General features: G+C 47.3%; 1 protein-coding gene across 2 annotated transcripts in view; it reads right to left on the bottom strand.

Moving 5' to 3' along the window:
* Positions 1-3,999: 3,999 nt before the first annotated feature.
* Positions 4,000-21,151, bottom strand: part of ZC3H18 (zinc finger CCCH-type containing 18) — a 54,835-nt gene continuing 37,683 nt past the window's right edge. The window contains exons 11-19 of one of the 2 annotated variants that reach the window (XM_082229192.1): positions 20,696-20,821; positions 17,076-17,177; positions 15,589-15,732; positions 13,882-14,034; positions 12,545-12,705; positions 10,035-10,240; positions 8,288-8,384; positions 6,673-6,769; positions 4,000-4,933 (exon numbers count right to left, since the gene is read on the bottom strand). In XM_082229192.1, coding sequence (XP_082085318.1) covers positions 4,729-4,933; positions 6,673-6,769; positions 8,288-8,384; positions 10,035-10,240; positions 12,545-12,705; positions 13,882-14,034; positions 15,589-15,732; positions 17,076-17,177; positions 20,696-20,821 — 1,291 coding nt within the window. In that variant the 3' untranslated portion in view covers positions 4,000-4,728. The remainder of the gene's footprint in view (positions 4,934-6,672; positions 6,770-8,287; positions 8,385-10,034; positions 10,241-12,544; positions 12,706-13,881; positions 14,035-15,588; positions 15,733-17,075; positions 17,178-20,695; positions 20,822-21,151) is intronic. The other variant, XM_082229193.1, reaches the window with a different exon arrangement.

The following is a 21,151-nucleotide window of genomic DNA, read 5'->3' as shown; positions in this document are numbered from 1 at the left end:
ACTGATAAGCACCTGAGCTGAACTTCCTCTTTGGTTTCCCATAGGAAGGAGGGACTCATCCAGGGCAGGGCTCTTCACTGCCAGCCCCTGAAGCTAACAGGCACCTTCAAGTGAGCTATTTCTGTTCACTGCAAGTGTCACTGTTGCAACGATCCAATCAGGGCCCAGTAAAGGCTACACACCTCTTACATAAAGAGACCCAGGGTGACACCGCCAGTTCCCTCTCCAGCACCAGGGTCACATCTTATGTCCTGGGCTAGCTTGACACCTAAAGCCAAGGCCAGAACTCCAAAATTAAGCAAGAATGGAAAGGTCTCAGATAGCTGGCCGATACCTTTTGCCACAATATCAGTTTTTAAAATCATCCTGTAGGCCCTGAGTATGAGGTCTATGCATGGATGTGCTTTAGTGATCAAAACAGAGTCCCAGTTGCACACCTGCACCATCAGCAGGTACATAAAATGCAGAAATTCAGCGGGTGCACATTTGTTGATCAGAGCATCTCCTCGCCAGAAAGTGGGGGAAGAGAGTGCCTCTGCTCATTTAATTTCAGCTTATTAGGTATTGCTCCCAGGCAGGTACTCTCTGGGATAGTGGCAACCCTTAAGACTTTGGTGACATTAGTATTGCCCTACACAGCAAGGAAGGGACGCGGGTAGCGCTGTGAGTTAAACCACAGAGCCTAGGACTTGCCGATCAGAAGGTTGGTGGTTCAAATCCCTGCGACGGGGTGAGCTCCTGTTGCTCGGTCCTTGCTCCTGCCAACCTAGCAGCTCGAAAGCATGTCAAAGTGCAAGTAGATAAATAGGTACCACTCTGGCAGGAAGGTAAACGCCGTTTCCGTGTGCTGCTCTGGTTTTGCCAGAAGCAGCTTAGTCATGCTGGCCACATGACCCAGAAGCTGTATGCCGGCTCCCTCGGCCGATAAAGCGAAATGAGCGCTGCAACCCCAGAGTCGGTCACGACTGGACCTAATGGTCAGGGGTCCCTTTACCTTTTTACACAGCAAGGAGGATCACCTTATGTCCTCCAGATACTTACGGAAGAACATGAGCCTGAGTGGGTGGGTGATAAAAGTGATTCCAAGCAACTGGTATTCAGAGGCATCCTGCCTTCAGCAATGGGGATGGAAAATAGCCATTGTGGCAAGTAGCAATTGATAGCCTTGTCCTCTGTCGCTCAGGTTTTTTTAGCAAGTCCATAATCTTCTGCCCACTGAAAATGCAACTGTTACATAAGAGTACCAGACTATGGGCCCATCTTGTCCACTTTTCTTTTCCTGCAAGGGCCAGCTAAATGTCTCCAATGACACAATATTCTGCCTTTACAAAGGGACATAGAAAGCTGCCTTATTCCAAGTCAGACCACTGGTCCCTCTAGCTCAGTATTGTCTACACTGGCTGGCAACAGCTCTCCAAAGTTGCAGGCAAGTAGGACCCATTGGGGATTAAACCTGGGACCTTCTGGTGCAAGGCAGATGCTCTAACAGTGAGCTATGCCCCTTCCTCCAAATGAATACTGTTTTGTTAAATATATATTACTTATTTCCGGCTGTTCTTGTTTTTAGTGTTTAACTCACTTTCAGTTTAATTATTTTGAGAAGCAGCAAATATCATAAGCTAATTGCTGGTGGACTTTGGTGCCATGTTGCAGAATACCAAAGCTTCCGGAAGAACATAAGGCTATTGTATATTACATCTTGTAAGCCTTGAGTGTGGAAAGCAAGACACAGGAAGAGTGCTTTGGCCTGACCCTACAGGTATTCCTTATATTCCCTTGAGGTATTGTGCTATTTTAAATACATAAGCATTCACGATGTTGTTTTAAACAGCTTTTTATTACAAGTGTCCAGTGTAATTTGGGAAGTCTCTGTAAGTGGCTTGTAATAAGCATAAGAACCAAAAACTGCATAAATACAAAAAGAATGTAGTTAAACCGAATAAAAATATAAAGCCCATAAACATCCACCCAAACTTCAGCACAGAAAATGGCAATGGACAGCTGAGCGTTTAGCAGAATTTGTCAAATTACAAAGACACTTGTAGAACCAGAGGTGGATAGGTGAGTAGTGTGTTAAAAGGCTTAAGGGTACTTGAAGTGAGGTCAGCAGCTTTCTGGTCCCAAGATGTGTGGGTACTGACCTTTTCTCTTTTTTGTGGGGCTGGGTGGGTGGGGGGATTATCACTCTTTGCGTCCCTTTGCTGCGTGACTAACATAAAATGGAGGTGTAACTGATTTCAAAGCACAGGTGATGCAATCTTGCCTGTTGGTCTGGCTTCAGGCATCAGTGACCAGTCCAGCGACTGGAAGTGTGTAAAACACACACACCCAAATTGCTGGTTTGATCAAGATAGGTTTAAAAAACTGACAAAAACCCTAAGATGACACATTTCTTTATCAGTGAAAGTTAATAGGCCAGTGTGCATGTCATGCTGACACGCAAGAGCTTTATTTACGTATTTCTCTGTCCGCCCCCCATGTTTATAGGCCTCTCTTCAATTCAAGCATCAGTTTCTGGCAAGTCAGTAAGACATAGTCAAGGCGGGAAGATGGGAAGCAGAGCCTGGAAAGGAGTTAGATCAGTGGCCTGTGAAATGCCCTCTACAACTAGTAGTGGCCTAAGGGGGAATTGGATGTTAATACTGGCTGCACAGCCAGTAGAAGCTTATGCCCATTAAAATGGGAGGCCACAGCTCCTTGAATAATCTTGCCCATAGAACACCCTGGTTGGATCGAAGTGAGTTGCCCTTCTAGTCCAGTATCCAGCTCCCCCCAGTGAAAAGCCAGATGCCTCCAGGAAGTCTACCAGCAGAGCTGGATGGCATCAGCCTTCTGCTGATGCTCTCCAGAAACTTGCATCCAGAAGTAGCAGACTGCCTCTGAAACTGGAGGTTTTACTTAACCCCCACTTGGCCTTCGTCAAGAATTTGTCTAATCCTCCTTTAAGGCCAGGGACCTATGGCTGCAAATTCCATAAATTAATTCTGCATCACATGACATATATTTGCTTGATCTGAGCTTACTTCTGACCAGTTTTATTGACAATTTTCATAAGCAGTGATGTTATGTGAACAGTGATACTAACAGGTGTTTTATTGTGTGGTGAGCACAAGTGGGCTGGAGGACGACAATGATTCCTGCTTTTAAAATGTAAGGTCAGGGACAAGTGGTTGTCAATCCCAAGCCCTCTTTCTCTTTCTTTTCTGGAGTTCACAGGGGAAGCCAAACCATTTGAATGACCCAAAGATCCAGTTTAGTTAGACGGAAAATTATGCTAGTGTGTCTAATTTGAAAGAGACCTTTAAAGACAGGAGTGGACAACTAGATTTGACTAATGGACTGCGTCTTTTTCTCCTCCACCCCGTGAGCCAAGTTTGCAGGTGCGCTGGGTCTACCATCTGTCAGTCATCTCATGCCACAATGAATTCAGCTGGCCCACTTTCTTCTGCATGTTGTTTTGAAGCCCAGTTGGGTCTTCTGAGCACCTGGCAGGGCTGTCTGCAAGCTCTGGTGATCAGCTCATTTGAGCACATTAAGCTGGGGTGCAATCTTCCTTGCATAGCAAAGCAGGGAAGAAGGCAACTAAAATCTCCCTGAGATTTTTCAATCCCTTTTGAACAGTACTGTATTTTATTGATAGTTTTAATATTTTAAAGTTTTACTACAAAGTGGTATATCATTTTTGCTAAATACAACCAATCAATCATGGAATGCAGCAAAACCTAGTAGCCTGAGGAGAACTTTGGCCTGGCTTAGGTTTCAGCTAGACAGCAAGAGATGCATGTTCAGCTTTCCATCTCATGGGAGAAGGTACCTTTACCCTTAGACATAGACTTTGATTTTGAGGGGGGGAAAGCTCAAACCCACACGTTTTTAAATTCCCTGCAGGAATTCCCAATCCGCTTTTCGTAGGAAATTTAAATGACTGATGGTGGGAGTTTACCAGGCATTCTGAGACAGGACCTGAGATGGCAACAAAGCACATCAAAGAAGAGAAGCTGTTTATCAAAATACTTTATTTTCAGCATAACCCCTCAAAAAAAGAAAAGACCCCTCTTTTTAGACACACATCCTGACGAAACCTTTGCTTTTCCATTTTTTTTTAATCAACGAAAACAATCTTTTGCTTAAAATAAAAAGACACATGGGATCTTCCGACCAGACTTCCATCAAGGATATCTATGCAACTGGTTTAGTTCTTGTGGGGGGTAAGGTGGAGAGGGGTGGGAAGAAGACAAACAAACAGAGGTGTAGTGGGTGGGTGGGGGGACATTTCCGGCAGATGACAGAGCGAGTTTTGGCTCTCTCTCCTTACACAGCATTGTAGAACTGCATTGCTGAAGACACTCAACACACAGCAGGGCTAACTAAGGAAACACAACTTGTAGCTAGCAGTGGAGGACAGAGCAGAGAAGGCATCTGGACAGGGCTGCAGTTAAGAGTCCTCTGTGCATGATGGACATGGAAAAAACATCAACGTGGCTGCCTCCGCCACGGTGCCGGCAACGCGTGGGCTGGGGAGGTAACCGGAGGGAGCCGTCTTAGACCGCCAGAAGGGGCAGGTGGGTGTTCAGCTGACAAAACTCTTCTCTTTTCAATTTATTATTTTTTTAAAAAGGATCACAGCCAAAATAAAACTGAACTGCAAAATCCGAAGTGGCTGCTTGTATGTATGCTATTTATAAAAACACAGAGAGCAGTCTCTAATCCAGGCTGGACCAAGGCAGACTATACTTTCCCAGGGATCTTGGCTCGTTTGCGGGCAATGGCATCTTCCACAGCCTTCAACTGCTTCAGGAGCTCCTCCCGCCGTGACAATGTGCTGGACTTGCCTGATTTCGCAGCAGCAGCTGGGCCCCCGGGCTCAGCTGCTTTGCCTGGGATGCTTGTAACTTTGCTTGAACTCTTGGACTGCGGTGACAGCGGGCGCTTCCTGTGACAGAAAAAAAGACATAATGGTAAGAAATGACCAGGAATGTAGGCCAGAGGCTCCAGAAAGAGCATCCTCTCCAAGTCCGTTAAAAAATAATAATCATTTACTCCTACGCGTATTTTGGACTCACTTGCTGATGCTTATTTATTTTTATCTTTATATCCCACCTTTCTTTCAAGGAGCTCAAGGCATCAATACAGGGCTTTCCCCCTCCCAATTTGTTCCCGGGTTGTAGTCCAACACTCTAACTAACCACTACACCGCTTTTCTGAACAGATACCCATCCAAAGAGTCTTACAATAGAAACAAAAAACAAAATAATACAAAAACTGGGATTTCTTGATGCAGCCTATGCTAACTGCATGCAACATTTGAAATGGCAGCCCAAAAGATCTGAGGGCACCAGGCTGAGGAGGGCTCCTTACACCTCAAGATGGTACGTCAGTCTAGCCCTGCACCCTCAGCTCTGACGGGTAGCAGCTCTCTATGTTCTGAAGCAGAGTTTACCCAGGTCTGCTTCTAACTGGAGAAACCACAGATTGTAACTACATGAAAAGTGGATGCTATATCACTGAGCTAGGGCCCTGCTCTGTCCAGAAAGGAGAGTTGGCAGCTTCTAGTGCTACACTCTCTGTGACTTCACCAGTCAGGGAGTTGCTTGCCAACCGCTTTTCTCCACCAGGCAACCTCTAGTGTCCAAAGTTGTAGACAGTACAGAGTTCTCAGGAAAGGAATGTTTGCAGGGGGAAGCTCTAGTCAAACCAAGGGGACTTTAAAACTTTTTTTTTTTTGCAGCTGGAGAAAAAATGTAGACAAAAGAGCTATGGGACATTTTGCGTTTTGGAGACCAGGGATGCTGTGCTATGACCCCACCCCCAGCATAGACGACTCAGGGTTGTGTCCAATGCTAGTCACATTCAGAGGGAGTCCCACTTAAATTAAATGGCATGACTAACATAGATCGATTAATTTCAGCGCTTCTGCTGTGAGTAAAGCTTAGCTGGGTGTGACCCTCGAGGGCAACAGAGCCACAACATCAGCCATCAGATCCAACCTACAGTCCTCACCTTGGCAATGCAGTGGCAACAATGCAAACAGCTAAAAAGTCTACTTGCTAAATAAGGCCTCCAATCTTACATCTCATTGTCCAGCCTGCACTGGAAACCCAGTTTTTGCAGGAAGTTACTGAGTGTGGGGTGGGTGTAAGATGCAGCAGATTCATGTACAAGCTTTCTGGCATCACAGGAATCTTCGGTTGTGAAGAAAAAAAGCAACCATTTAAAGTATGCCAGTCAGGTGCTCTGACTGGGCATTATTCAGGTCCTCAGATAGTCATCTCCATCCCTGTGGTAATTCCCCACTTTAATGCCCACGCAGCGTCATCCCCTGCCCTTTTAGGTGATGCCCTGTGAGGTTACACCCAAGACATTCAAGATATACCACCTGTCCCATGCCCTCTGGGGTTGCTTCAGGCCTTCAGACAGGTGATCCCCAGCCTTTATGAGTCATAGGGCAAGGGATGACCCAAATGGGCAACTGGGCTCTATCGCCTGTGACTCACAGAGGTTGGGGATCACCCGGGGGTGGCTGCTGCAGCTATCAGTTGCCGCCTGGGCATGTGGGCCCTTGCCTCCTGATGTAGTTAAAGCATGGCAGCCTTCAAAGAGCCGCAGGGAGGAAAAAACCAGGCAGGAAGCCAAAAAATGCAGCAGGCCAAGATCAGGGAGCACAGAACTTACTTGTCTGCCTGAGCAGCTGAGAGCTTCAGGTTAGGACCCCGCTGGCGGTCTTGCTTGGGAGAGGAGAGCCTCCCTGAAGGTTTCCTATCACGGGTACCTGAGGAAGGAAGAATACGTCAGGTAGTCTGAGTATGGTGGTTGTTTTCATATGGTGCGCCCTCCCTCAGAAATCACTGATTGAGGAATGGGGTCAGTATATTTTAATGCAGCCTTTACATAATGCAGCCTTTTAATGCAGTCAGTATATTTCAATGCAACCAGCTGCCCATGAGATGTACTGGAGTGCAAGTTGCACCAGCCCCAGGCAGCACAGCTGTATGATGCTGGGGCTGAGGAGACATCAAGTCCAAAATATATGGAGGGCACCCAGTTGGGGATGGCTGCTTTAAAGGGGCGATTCAATAGCAACAGCAACATTACAATTCCCAACAATTCAAACTGCAGCTGTTATTAATGGTCCCTTAAGTGTTCAAAACATTTCATGTACATTAACTTAGTAGCCCTAACAACCACCCTGTGAGGTAGGTCAGTGTTCTCATTTCTGTGCTGAAGGTGGAAAGCCAAAACAGAGAGAGAATGAACACATGACCATCTGCCATGAGTTCACAGCAGAGGTGAGATCTGAACTGGGGACTTTCCAGCTTCCGGTTTCTTAGCAACACCAGCTTTGATTTGTACAATGCATTTTTTTCAGGTGGCAAGATCAGCATAAGGAATGTGGCTCAGTTACTGATGCTCTCAGGAAAAGTTGTTGCCTCAGCAACAGTTAAGCAACTCCAAGCCTGGCACGGCAGATTGTGCCTCTGGCTGCAGGCACAGTCCAGGCTGAGTATACCGGCAGCAGCAGCAGCTCTGGCATGTCGGCCTTAATGAGCTTGCAACACAGTCAGGGGAAAGCCTGGGATGCCAGCTTTTGGCTTTTATCGTGCAAGAGTCAGAGCTGATCATCTAACAAATACTTGGGTGAGGGCAGGGAGCAGCTGGGGATGTTGCAACTAAGCTCTTTTCAGCTGAGCATCAACCCTGCATTTTTTTTAAAAAAGGTAAATAAATAAAAGCAGAAACTGAACCCTGAAGAAAAAACCCATGTATAAAGACAGGAATGTAGGAAGTTGCTTTAGAGCAAGTCAAGATCATGGGGTCCATTTAGCTCAGGGTTGTCTACACTGACTGGCAGCAGCTCCCCAGTTTCAGGCAGTACCTGGAGACACCAGGGATGGAAGCCAAGATCTTCTGCATGAAAAGCACATACTCCACCACTAAGCTCCTCACTTCCGCTGGCTGTAACAAAGATGGCATTGGGCAACCGCACTGCTGCCCACACATTTTCAAGTTTGACTTTGAAGTCAAAAAGACAGGCAGCTCTCTTTTTGAAGTGGTTCTCAAGGAGCTGACAAGTGCACCAAATTCCACAGCAATGAGCTGTGTGTGTGTGCATGCATGCGCACGCGCACACGGCAGCCGTCACCGAAAAGGGCATCTGTGCAAAGTTCAAACACAGACAAGTGGGTGAGCCCAGCTTGGTGACCAGAGCAGAAATAGACAGCTGAAGTATTTGCATGTGGAGAGGCCTTGCAACAGAGGTCTCCCCTCCTGGTCCCACACACTTCCTCACCTCTGTCTGGAGAAAGGGTCATCCGCTTGGCTGGAGGAGAAGCCTGCCTGTCTTTGTCAGAGGGCTCGTACCTTTTCCTGCTTCCTTTGTCAGCTGCCTGCAAAGAGAATGGAGGGGATCAGAATGAGCCAGGCTCACGCATGGGAACACACACACACACACACACACACACACACACACAGGCTGGCCTGTCAACGAGGCACTCTCCCTGCAGCAGGACATTTGTGCTCCAAGTCTTCACCTTGCTGGCTCTAGCCAGAGGCTCTGTTGCACATTTTTGGAGGAGAAGGTCAGAGTGCGGCTGGAGGCTGGCCCAGAAAAGGTGTGTGCTGTGGCCTTGAGAGCATGCGACTGATCAGGTGAGTGCCTGCCTTGGGCAGTTAGTCAATCAAGCAAGCAGCAGCCTGCTTCCACTTTTAACTGTCCTCTCCCCCTAGAGCAATGACACCTCCACTCCCACCCTTAGCAGAGGTCAACCATTCCTCTTCAAGCTGAAACCAACTGGGAGGCCAGGAGCAGAAAAATCCCTGCTATTTCCATGTGCTGCTTTCCCAGCAGACTATATGCTGCTCAGTCTGTCCCCAGTGCTCTGCTTTCTTGTGTAAACATAAAAGCTGCTTACTGCTGTTCTGTCCCACTCTAGTGTGACTAACAGAGAAATGCCTCAACTACCTGTATGCCCAGGGACAAAAGTGACGAGAGCTTCTGGGTGGTGTGACTGGCAGTGGCCCCTGGGGGAAGGTGTCATGCATGCTGTAAACACAAGAACACCCAATGCACCTTCCAGGTGTTTCAGCAATGTACCACTGTGCCACTGACCTTCCTATTACACATATCTGACCTGTCCTAATGACAGGCAGTTTGCTCATAACAAGTTAACCAGCAGGGCTGCATGGTGGGTGCATCTTCAGTGCTGTTTATGCAAGAGAGGCCCCTGCAGGATTGCAGGGACACAAGAGCAGCCTCTTACTGGATCAGACCAGAAAGTCGTCCAACCCAGCGTTTGTGTTCCACACAACAGACAAACAGATGCCTTCAAGAAGCCCGCAAGTGTGATTTGCCTGCTGTTCCCCTTCCCCAATAAGAAGTCACTGATAAGAGCTCCCATATGACATTGATCAATCAAATTGGATGACCAACTCCAAAGAAGTGGAAACGTGCATTTGGTGAAACAGTTGCTATCTGGATCCCCTATACCTCAAATTTAACTGGCTGATCTTGGGTGTCCTATAATATGAGAGAGGCAGAAAAGTTCCTCTCTTCACCATTCAGAATTCAGCAGGCACCTTCTGCTTTATTCCTTAAGCAGCTACTGAAATCTTTTTATGTGCTGCCAACTTATGCATGCAATTAAGTATCTTTCTCTAATAGTGGATCTCTTTAAATGTGTACATTTTTTATTGCCTATATATAGCAGTATAGACATATTTTTTTGCAAAGAAGTAAGTTCTGCCTGTGGTGGATCAGATCCACCTGCCCGCTATCTGAGCCAGCCCTTTACACCTCACCCTCAAAGCAGGACCCTCATTTGCTTTGAGGACGCCTTGTCGTCACACCTAAAGGCAGCTGCTGGGTGGACCCCAAGTCAGAGGAAGCCTTCTTGGGCCCCTGTGCATATTATTCAACATTATCAATGCCCCAGAGAGAAGTGGGAAGCCCCCTCCCCTCCAACTGCATGCAAGGAAGCTGAGGGACGGCTTAAAATATTTAAGGAGACCCTCTCAGTCCCCCCCCCCCAAAACCTCACCTTGTTCAACAGTGTTAGTTTGATTTCTTTGTGGGCGCTGAAGCCGGCTGGCTGTGGCTGGGGTGGTGGGGGCTGCTGAGGTGGGGGCGGCTGCTGAGTTTTACCCCCTTGCACGGCCTTGGCTGGCTTGGGGGGCTGTGCTGGGGCTTCCCGTTTCCGTTTCTCCTCCTTGATGTTGCCGCCACCTTCTTTTTTGGGCTTTCCTGCTAGGAGCAGAACATGCTTTGGTGATCAAAGAGCCAGAAAGTGCTCCTCCCCTCCCCAGGTTTCTGTAAGCAAGGCCAGGGGACAGTCAACATGACAGCAACTGTGGACAATCTGGGCTGAAAACAAGCAATGTTATATAAGCTATGGAGCATTTCACAGAGGAAATGCTCTGGATACAGAGTTCCATTGGTCTACCTGGTCCAGTACTGTTTAAACCACTGGTCTTCAAACTGGTGGGTAAGGGCCCCCTGGTGGGTTATGGCCTGATCCAAGGTGGGTTGCAACAGAAGCACTACCACCATGCAAATATATGGTAAAAGATTAAGGAATGCGTCCCCAAATGTGTGTCTGAGTTAAAAGTGGGTCCTGGGTCTGAAAAGGTAGAAGACTACTGGTCTAAACTGACCGGCAGTGGCTTTCCAGCATGTCAGAGGTCTCTCCCAGTCGTACCTGAAGATGCTGTTGAGGATTCAACTTGGGACCTCCTGCATGCAACACAGATGTTCCACTGCTGAGCTATGACCCTTCCTCTAAAAATATAGCACAATTCTAGTCCTCATTATTCAGAATAAAGGACTGGACCAGGAGTGTGAGGGAGCAATGCAGAGTAAGAAAACGAATGGCTGCTCATTAAATCTGGCAAAAAGCAGCTGTATTTGAGAAAAAAACTTAGCTGTGCTGAGGAAGAACCCCAGAGTGGAATTTTAATGGTGGAGATTGGACATCTTATCTAGGAGTTATTTATAGCCGCAGCCTGTACACAAGTTGGCGAAGAGAGGAAGGAAGGGAATGGAATGTGAAATTACCTTGTAAACACTGCAGTGAACTAAGCAAAGGAAGAGAACTGAACAAAGGATAGAAATTAACTCTCCCAACACACCAGACCTGAGAACACCGTTTATGAAGGACTACACATGTGAAACAGATTTAATATTTATGAGAATTAACAGTGGTGCTGTATGTAAGGAAAGAATTATGGTCAGCTGCGAGAATGGACTAACATCATGTGAAGGTTTAAATGGCTATTAAAGAAGATATGAAGTGGCCACAAGAGGAAGTGATGGACATATGTTTTCAACAGGAGCGCGAAACCTGATTTTATGAAATTGTATTAAAGTAATTAGGTCTGATTTGTAACAATTTGTAAAACTAATAAAAAATATAAGAAAAAGAAGAAGGGTCTCTCCATGCCCTTCATAAAGATTAAACCCAGGACCTTTTGCATGTAAAGCACTGAGCTCTGCCTCTGAGCTGCAGCAGTGGAAGTGCTGTCTTTTCTGACTAGCAGCAGCTCTTCAAGGCTTCCAGCAGAAAAGGTGGCAGGGCTCTCCTATTACCTGCCACCTGAGGTCCTTTTAAGGGGCGACTCAACCTAAACCAGCCCTCCCCAACCTAGTGCTCTCCAAATGCTTTGAACTACAACTCCCATCAGCCCCAACCACATTTGGAATAAAAGCCGCAAAGCTCAGATTAAGACCTTTGAGATGGTTATATAGTGAAGTTTAAAAAATATTAAAATACATGCAATCCAATCCAAAAATATGTTAATGTCCTAGAGCTCTGCCCCTTCCTACACAGAAGTAGTTCGGATACTGTTACCCATGCCTTAGTAACATCCAGGCTTGAATATGTGGCTTGCGAGATTCACCTTGAAGAAACTTTGGTCGGCTCAAAATGTAGCAACCACATGGGCGACATTTCTCTAGTGCATGCACAAAGAAAGGTGCTGGCAATAACCTTTATGGCTGTTTATGGTTTGGGACAAAAGCCGCTCAAGGATGGCCTGCTCTAATATCAACCCACCTGCGCTTTAAAGATAATTGGTGAGGCTCTTCTCTGGGCTTCCCTTGCCGGCTGATGTTACACTGGTGGAGTCTGGGAAATTGGCTTTCCCTGCTGTTGCCAATGAATTTGCAGTGTATTTCCACTGCTAAAAAAGGGCAGAATTTTGCCTTTAGAAAAAACAGACCACATGCATGGTCTAAACTTGCGTTATTCATGTGCCATGATCGAGAACAGATATGATGAGCACAGCAGAAGGACCCTTCGCCAAAATAATCTGCATTCTGCATCCAGAATAAATAGTGCTAGTGAACTGTGTTCATGAAGATTTCACACGTCTTTCCGTTTGCTAGTGAAGAACATTCCAAAGCAGTCTGCAAATAAGGGCAACAAAAACAGGGAAGTCCGGGGGGGGGGAGGGGAGGGGAAGTGAGCAGCAGAGGGGAATGGAGACTGGCAGTGCCACAGGAGGTGCTTGAAGAAACACAGGCAAATCACATTCTGGAGGCAGAGTGGCCTACCTCTCTCCTTCTTCGGCTGCGCTGGGGTTAGGGATCTGGAGCTGGCCGAAGAAATCGGGCTGGCTAGGTCGGCATACATGTCTTCTGAGTCAGCGCTCCGCACAGAGCTGCTACTGGAGGAGGCACTGGAAACGGACGAGACGCTACTTACACTCAGGGACCTGGGTTGGGTGAAAGGACAAAGATACAAGTTAGATCCAGAAGAACGGGTTGAAACAGCACCCCAGTGGAGAATAGTTTTGCTTATGTAATACAGCCTTGCCTGAGACCAGGGTTCAATTCCCACCACCCCAGTCATGAAGCTCACTGGGTGACCTTGGACCTGTCGCTGCCTGTCAGCCATAGCTACCTCACAGTCATACCTGCTTCATTTAGAGCGGGAGAAAACCATGTGCACTACCTTGGGCTCCTTGGAGAGAAAGGTGGGATGAAAACGCCAATAAATAAATAAGCTGGTGCCCTCCAGGAGTCCCAAAGCATCTGGAGGGCACCAGGTCAATTTAGTACTAGACTGAAAACTGGTTTCTGCCTGTTGTCCATCTGGATACAAGTCGTTCCTCCCCCCCCTCCACTGGCTGAATTGCTGCGATATCAAGAGAACTTTCACAATCAGTCAAGATGCTCATGAGCACTTGTCCGCAGCAAAACGGTGGCCAACTGTGCTGCTCCAGCACAGCCTTTCCTGACTTGGTGCCCTCCAGATGGGACACCAGCTCAGCTGGGAACCTTTTGTATTCATTGATGCGGAAGCTAGAATCTGATGCAGGGAGCCCCAGGAAAACATAACATTATGCAAAACAGACTGTTCATGCCATCATTGTTTTCCCTGCAATCTCCTCCCTACCCTCACAATTTCAATTCCTTCTTGGAAATAGATTTAAGGATGTCTTCCCGCAACAGCTAAATTAATATAAGGAAAGAACTGCAAGGCACCGTAATGAATTAAATGCAAAGTTAAATCAGCTGATGACACATGCTTGATGCTTCTTGCCACAAGGCATGAAGGTAGAAACATTTTCAGAGGGCACAGTTGGGGTTAACCACAAGGAGAAGATTGTACCTAGCATGCTCTGCTTCTGAACCATCCTGATGATTCTGGCTGGGCAAAGTCACAGGATATGCTGCGGAGGCAGATGCTTCGACCCAGCATGGCAATTCTAAGGTCTTTATAAGAAAAGCTGATTTCTGGGCATTTCCCAGTTTTTACTCAAGTAGCCATGAAGGTTGGCAGGATGCTTCCTTCAAACAAATCCTGCTTTAGGAGAAATATGCCTCATTCCGCATAAGTAGCCACATGTTTTACTCTTCCAGCCCAGAAACAGAAGGAAATATCTCACCTGGACTTTCTGGACCCAGACGGTGATGGGGAGATGGAAGCTGAGGAGGACCGAGAATGAGATCGAGAGAGGGATCGGGAGATGGATCTTGAACGGGAGCTGGACCCACTATAGCTGCTGCCGCTGCCACTCACGCTGCAGCTGATGGCCCGCCTGCAACAAGAAACAAGTTCAAGCTCCCTGTTACATACCAGGTGGACATCAGTGCAAGACACTTTTGCTGGTCATTCTAGGGAAACCTTGATGCTTGCCATACAGGGGCACTCAGGAATACACAGCCACCCACAAACCCTTACTTAGGACGGGTGAAAACCAACAATATCAGCAGAATAAATTCTAAACAATAATTAATATTAATAATACAACCTATTAGTGGCTTGCTATGTAAGGCATCTCCAAGTGACTTATAAAATAATAGCTTGCTTCCATGTGGATGTGCTGGGCGCCCAACAGCAGGAGGGAGGAGCGAAAGTGGATTCTTGCAAGTAAGGATCGTAATAGAGTAACTCTGCTTGAAAATCCTTGCTGTGCTGTGGGGCAGTGGAACCTATTCTATGGCAATGGGTACTGCATGTGAGCTGACTTCTGCCACTAGGGACCATCCCCAAGCCCTAACTAGGGATAGTTTGGGTGGTGGGAGAAATAATTGAGTTGGCTGAGAAATACATTACACTCTTTGATGTGCTTGGAATGTGTTTGGAATCAGTTGCTTGGGATTCCAAACAGGAGAGGGCTATTGCGTTTATGGGACTCCCATTGGGGTACCACCAACTGGTTTTAAAAGAGGATTAAACAAAATCATGGATGATAAGTCTATCAATGGCTAATAGCTAAAATGGCTGTGCCTCCACAATCAGAGGCAGCAGGCCGCTAATTACCAGTTGCGAGAAACCAGTCCTCTTGTGGGGCAAAGGGAGGCTGTGCCCTTCCTTCCTCCCCAAAGTGATCACTGGGGAGAAGAGAAGGGATTCCCCACAGATACTTCCTGGCATGGACCTATTTCCCACCTGGCTTTCAGTCACAGAACTCTAAAAACCCATGGTCATGATTCTAATGAGGAATGCTAAGGAAGCCATGAAGGGCAGGGAAGTTTTTCTCTTCTGTCTTCTGGATGCAGCTCCCACAGCCAATGAGGCAAGCAGGGTCAAAAGAGCCCCATGAGAACAGAGGAAACAAGCGGTTTCTTTTGCCTGCATGGAATTAGATCCTTTGGGATGTGGCCCATTTATATTGTGCCAGTTTCAGAAATTCTACACATTTGAATTGCACGCTAATTTCACTTTGGAGAACCCCGCTTTGCCACAGCCAATTTCCCAAGATGCTCAGAAATCCCTTCCCTGGTAACCAGATCAATCATATGATGATGGGAGAGGAGTTGATAATTTCTCCTGCCTGAATTGATCTGCACAGAGAAGCGGGGCATGTGTTTGTGAAATGTGGAGTGGACACGCCCACTTATGGACACAGCTGCTCCTGGAATGTGGCCCCTGAGGACTGGTCAAAGGTGACTGTGGCCCTGTGAGCAAACGAAGTGCTAGCCGCTGGTGCCTTAAGTGACATTCAAAGTAAACAGCTATGTCTTGGGAAGCCCCTAGGCATGAAGCAATGACTTGGGCCGCTGTGCCTCCCCAGGTTCCCAAGAAAGCAGCTCATGCTTCGACTTGCCTATTAGGAGATTGTTCTAGGAAGCTCCCCTGTTCCTCCTACCTCCGGGGTGGCATCCTCATTTGGCGCTCCTTCCGCCTCGCCTCTCTACTGTTTCCTGGCTTGGGTGGCTCCGGGGCAGCTGGGGCAGTTTTAGCGACTGGTGGAGGCGCTGGAGGGGCAGGTAGCTTCTTCACAGGCTTGTCACTGCAAAAGTAAAATGGGTAAGATGACAGGAGCAGGGAGACCGGCTGGAAGAGAAACTGGACTCAAGTCTGTGAAAGCCTGGCCTCAAATCTTAGCAACCATGCTAAAGCCATCTGACACATTCTGGGAGACAGGATGGTGAAAGAGCGCCTTGGGGTTGGATAGCTCAGCTGTCTTTCAAAGAGACAGGCTGCTGTTCATTTAAGCCCAGTATTGCGTACTCTACTGGCAATGGCTCTCCAGAGTTGTCACAGGCCTTTCCTAGCCCTCCTCCCTCAAATTCTTCTAACTGGACATGCTGGAATTGAGCTCCCTGTAAGGCTTTGGGGAAGTTGCTCTCCCACTCTCCTTAATTCACATGAATTGCAAAAGGAGGAATATTCTGGGAAACAAAACTTTTAATGAAATGAATATGGACAGTACAGCAACAGGGTTTTCAGAGTCATTTAAGTGACCGTGCATATATTTATTTTGCATTTCGTATTGGAAGAAACTTTTGCACAGAGCTCCAAAGTGCAGCTCCTGGGACCACAGTGAGTCCTGTTCAGTCTATTTTGGGGTCTCTGGACATTTCACCAAATCTGCCTCATGTTTTCAAGCTCATCTCCATGGCCAAATGCGGTGACTTTCTCTTCCCCAGTTCCACCCCACTGCAAATTATACTGTTAGGGGGCCCGGTGGGGGGGGGGGAGGAAATAAGGCATGGACATTTTGAGTGGAAGGACTGTGAGCTCTGTTCAGTTCTGGTATTTGAAACAAAGGTCTGGGCTTAGAACAGTTTGATTTGAAATGTAACCCCCCCCCCCACTCACTAGGCTCCAGTTGTTGGATCCTGGGGTTTTAGTTAAAAAAAAAAAGTAGATCCCATAAGCCTGAAGTCTGCCTACTGCCCTATGATGACTAACCCAAAGAGTGTATATTTAAATAAACACATTTTATTGCTTTATCATTCATCCAATCAGTGAATGACAGCGTATCAAGAGATAAGCTGCAGGCCTCGCAGAACCAACATTGCTACAAGTAGGTAGACATCCCTCAGCAGAACTGTGTCATCTCTTTAATTGTATGTGAAGCATGTGTCACATGTTCGTGGAAAAGGGAGATGACGTCCATTTAAAAATCAATATTTAAGTACAGACAACTGTTGTGTTTGCTTTATTTCACGCCTGGGTGCCACAATACCACAGGACCACACTTTACAAACCTGATCTGGTGGAAAGTACCTTGCTGGTCTAGTTCTAAATGTGACAAATGCAAAGTGCCCCTGGACCTTTATACTACTATAGAACCTCAAAAGGGAATGTCCCAATGCCACTTTGCCCAGAGCGGACACAGCATCTTACCCCTTTCCAGCAGGTGCTGCAGGCTCTCCTTTAGCTTTGGGAAGAGGTTTGTGTGGAGATGGCGTTGGAGAAGGAGATGGGGAAGATGAGAAGGACCGTGACCTGAAAAGTCAGACAACAGAGAGAGAGAGAGAGAGAGAGAGAGAGAGAGAATGAGAATGAGGGGAAAGTCTAGATACACCCTTTAAATACAGCAGAAGCCTCATTGAATTTAGGGTGCCTCTAAAAAAGGTAAAGGACCTCTGACAGTTAAGTCCATTATAAAAGTCCATGCTAAGTTCCTTCTAAATGCAAACAATTCACTGAATATTCTTCCATTTGGTTTTTATCGTGAAACATGAGGATCAGTCTACAGTTTTTTTTTTGTTTTTTTTGGACTGAACCAAAATAAAGTGAAGTAACAAAGGACTCGATGGCCCTTGTGGTCTCTTCCAACTCTATGATTCTATGATTCTATGATTCTATGATTCAACTACTGAAAAGCAAAAGACAGTTTTTAAAGGCAGATGGATGTGCTAAGTAGGCAACAGGGCCAATTCTTCAAGCATGATGGCTTCATGGAATATTTTACAATATATGGGCACAATCAAACAACAGGTGGCCAACTGGTGACATTTGAATGGCCTGCTAACCCTGGAAGCAGCACTTGCAGGGCTCCACTCTGAATTGGCTTTTAGAGGATCTGTTGACCGCAAAACTGGTCCCCCATCTGCCATTGTGGGGGGGAAAGCTCTAAGCTCATGCAAGCCCTCACCTCCAATGCCACACTTCTGCTGTTATCTGTGTAAAGCAGGCTGATATGAATCACTGAAGAAAGTTCAAAAATGGTACCAATTTTTCTTTTACAAAACTCTCTACTATCCAAACTTTTTGGAAGCATCTTTTGGATAGATGATGGCTTTCGACTTTTCAGTGCACCAAGCGGTGCCCATGCCACATTCAAGGCTGTGAGTGATCTGTGTCCGCAGGACTCTTAGATCAGAGGTACTGCGGAGCAGTGGCGTAGCGTGGGTTGTCAGCACCCGGGGCAAGGCAAGTAATTTGCGCCCCCTAACCCGTGGATTTTGCGCCCCCTAACCCGTGGAGCGCGGCCCCCCAGATGTTGCGCCCGGTGTGGCCGGCCCAGCCTGCACCCCCCATGCTACGCCACTGTAGCACAGAACACCATCCCTAATCCTGCAACTGCAAAAAGTTCTGCAACACAGCACAACAGACCGTGCAAAAGGATCGTTGTTGATGCTTTTATTAAAAAAATGTAAACAACAGCCATCTTTATTTACACTATGAGCTAACTGTCTGAGATGGGTAAAACCAATCCCAAAGGGCCCTTACAAACAGTAGATTATGCTACATTTTCCTTGTTTAAATCCACAATGTTTTGGTTTTTTTAAATGCACTCTACCTCCCCACCCTTATACCCTTTCCACCCAAGACGTACACCTGATGCCTTTGTCACACATTACATGCACCCAACCCCTTCCCTGCAGTCAGCTAGATTTCCCTCGCAATAAACGTGGGTGGGCAGGTACCGGAGAAGGGAAACCTGAAAAGAGGAAGTGGCTGCTTTCCTGCATTCTGCCTCAGGGTCTTACTGCCCACCCTGCTCTCTTTCGTTGCTGTGTTTGCTCAAACGGAACAAAGAGCAGGGAAAGCCCCTCCCCTCCAGGGAGAGAGAGAGAGAGAGAGAGAGAGAGAGAGAGAGAGAGAGAGGCGCCCTCCACGAGTTGTTGAGCTTGGGCTATGGCTGCGCGGCCGACGGCGAGGCGCTAAGGCGCCGGCTCCCCAAGCTGCAGCGCTTGGCCAGGCGCTGCGCTTGCATGCCTGGCCACGCCCAGCTCGCCTCAGCGCAGCGGAAAACAGAAGCATGGCGGAGACGACGACCCCCCACCCCAACCAAGCCTCGATTGCTTGTCCCTTCCCTCTGGACTCGCGCCCCCCCCCCAGGTGTTGCGCCCGGTGCGGCTGGCACCCCTGGCACCCCCCACGCTATGCCACTGCTGCGGAGAAAAACCAGCACCCAACGTCTGTTGGTGAAGTGGGGCTGGGTGTGTAAAGAAGACCACCCTTGAAGGGAAGGAAGCTTTAGCATGGGTGGGTGGCAGAAATGGGCCGCCTGAAATGAGAAGCCAAGCAACACACCCGGCAGGACTGCCAGTAACTGGGGGTGGTGCCTCACCACTAACTTGGCTCTTTGTCCCAACAGCTCTCAGATTCCATAACCGCCCCTCTTCCCATTCCCTCCAGGCTCTTGCCCTAGTGCAACTTCTCTGGGGAAAAGGACCCATATCCTGGAATTCGAATTGATCAAATGACACAAGAATTTAGTTGCCTAGCTTCTAATCTGCAGAATTTGGAGCAGGAAAAGGAGGGATGCTGAACTGCCCCATAGGATGGGCCTTTCTCCACCCACATCTCGGTACGGGGCCAGAAAAGGGCTGAGCTCTACCCTGGTCAGAATCTAGCAACATGGAACTCCCTTTTCTTCAGGGTCCAAGCAGATCAGAAACGGTTCCATGCCCCATCATTTTAAGCCAACGGTTACATCTCCTGGTAGAGAGAAAGCTAGCACATGGACTGGGAAAAGGAACCCTCCCAAGCAGGCAACCTCCAGAAAGTGGAGAAACAGCAGCTCCCCGACTGGTCAGGGGCTGAAGGCATCATAGAATTATTGGATAGTCATCCAGATCTCTCTCTTCCCCCCCCCCCCCGCCATACTCCTCTGCTGATCTGGAAGAGAAAATCATCTCCACGGGTCACAAGATTGCCACCATTTGTTTACACAACTTCCTTCTCTTCTGATAACAGATGATCGTAAACATGTTGTACCTGGATATTTCATCACCGTTTCATAACTTTTCAGTAGCAGCAGCCAACCCAAACACGCAAAGTAGTTTGGCGGGGTGCCCATCTAGGAAACTGCCTCTTTCCAGTGCAGGTGGCAGTGGCAACTGTGTCTATTTGAAATGCCATTGCAGGGTCACAACCATAAACACACTTACTCGTGCGTAAATTGTGCATAAGTCAGCAGGCCACACCTGTGAGTTTGTGAGCATGGAAATGGGGTCCAAATTTCAAGAAATCCCATGTCAGCCTTCTGCAACCTGGTGACCTCCAGGTACCATTAGGCTGATATGAGAAATTGTGTGAAGAGGAGAATAGAGCCGAATACTGGTGAGCATTTTATTTGCGGGTGCAAGAATGCTCCTTGCAGTAGGAAAAAATGCAATAAGCAAGCAGCAGTGGGCAAATGGGCCTGAAAAATATGGAATGCAATATTAATATGTAAAGTGCTCTCAAAGATGCAATGAATTAACGACTAAGGTATGATTTATTTTGAAGAAAAAAATAGCAATCCAGACAAGCATTTTAGGTATTTTAATTTTTAAAAGGATTGTAGTAAAACTACTTCTAGGCAGCTAAGCTCCCTGAATTCTGAACTTAGTCTGTGTCTTAGATTCCACTTCCAGGATTTCCAGCAGCACCTTAAAACTGGCAAGTGTCTGTCCTGAGCTTTCCATGGGGTACTGCCCAGACTCACCTAAAAGAACCTGTCTTGACTCAGGGAGGCTCACTATGGGAGCCCAAGAACCTGCCAGCTAACACATTTGGAGAAACAGTACCTGGATCGACTGCCTGAGAAGGAGCTGTGCCTGGAAGAGCGACTAGAGTAGGAGCTGTATGAGGAAGATCTGGATCGTGACCGTGAAGAACCGGATCCAGAATAGGAGGAGGAGCGAGAAGATGACCTGAAAGGAAATAAAAGGTATGTGTACATATGAGGGAACAGCATTTCGGCAACTGGAACATTATTTGTATGAATTCTTATTTTCAGTTCTACTTGCTTTAAGAAGCTCCCTTATTTCAAAATCCCCCCGAGATTCTAGTAGGTTCACACGAGGTCTACGTCCTACTCTGCTGTAGCCTGCCTTTAGAGGCTACCTTTCCAGGGGCACAGGCTGTCACTCTCTGCCATTCAGTCTCAACAGGTCACAGTATTGATTTAAGCTCTCTTTCCATTGACTAACACCAGAGCAATCTGCCCTAGTGCATCCAAGAAAGGGCTGGATGCTTATTCA

This window comes from Podarcis vaucheri (genome assembly GCF_965113315.1).
Source record: "Podarcis vaucheri genome assembly, chromosome: 7".
Taxonomy (NCBI): Eukaryota; Metazoa; Chordata; class Lepidosauria; order Squamata; family Lacertidae; genus Podarcis; species Podarcis vaucheri.
This window is presented reverse-complemented; position numbering and strand designations above follow the sequence as displayed.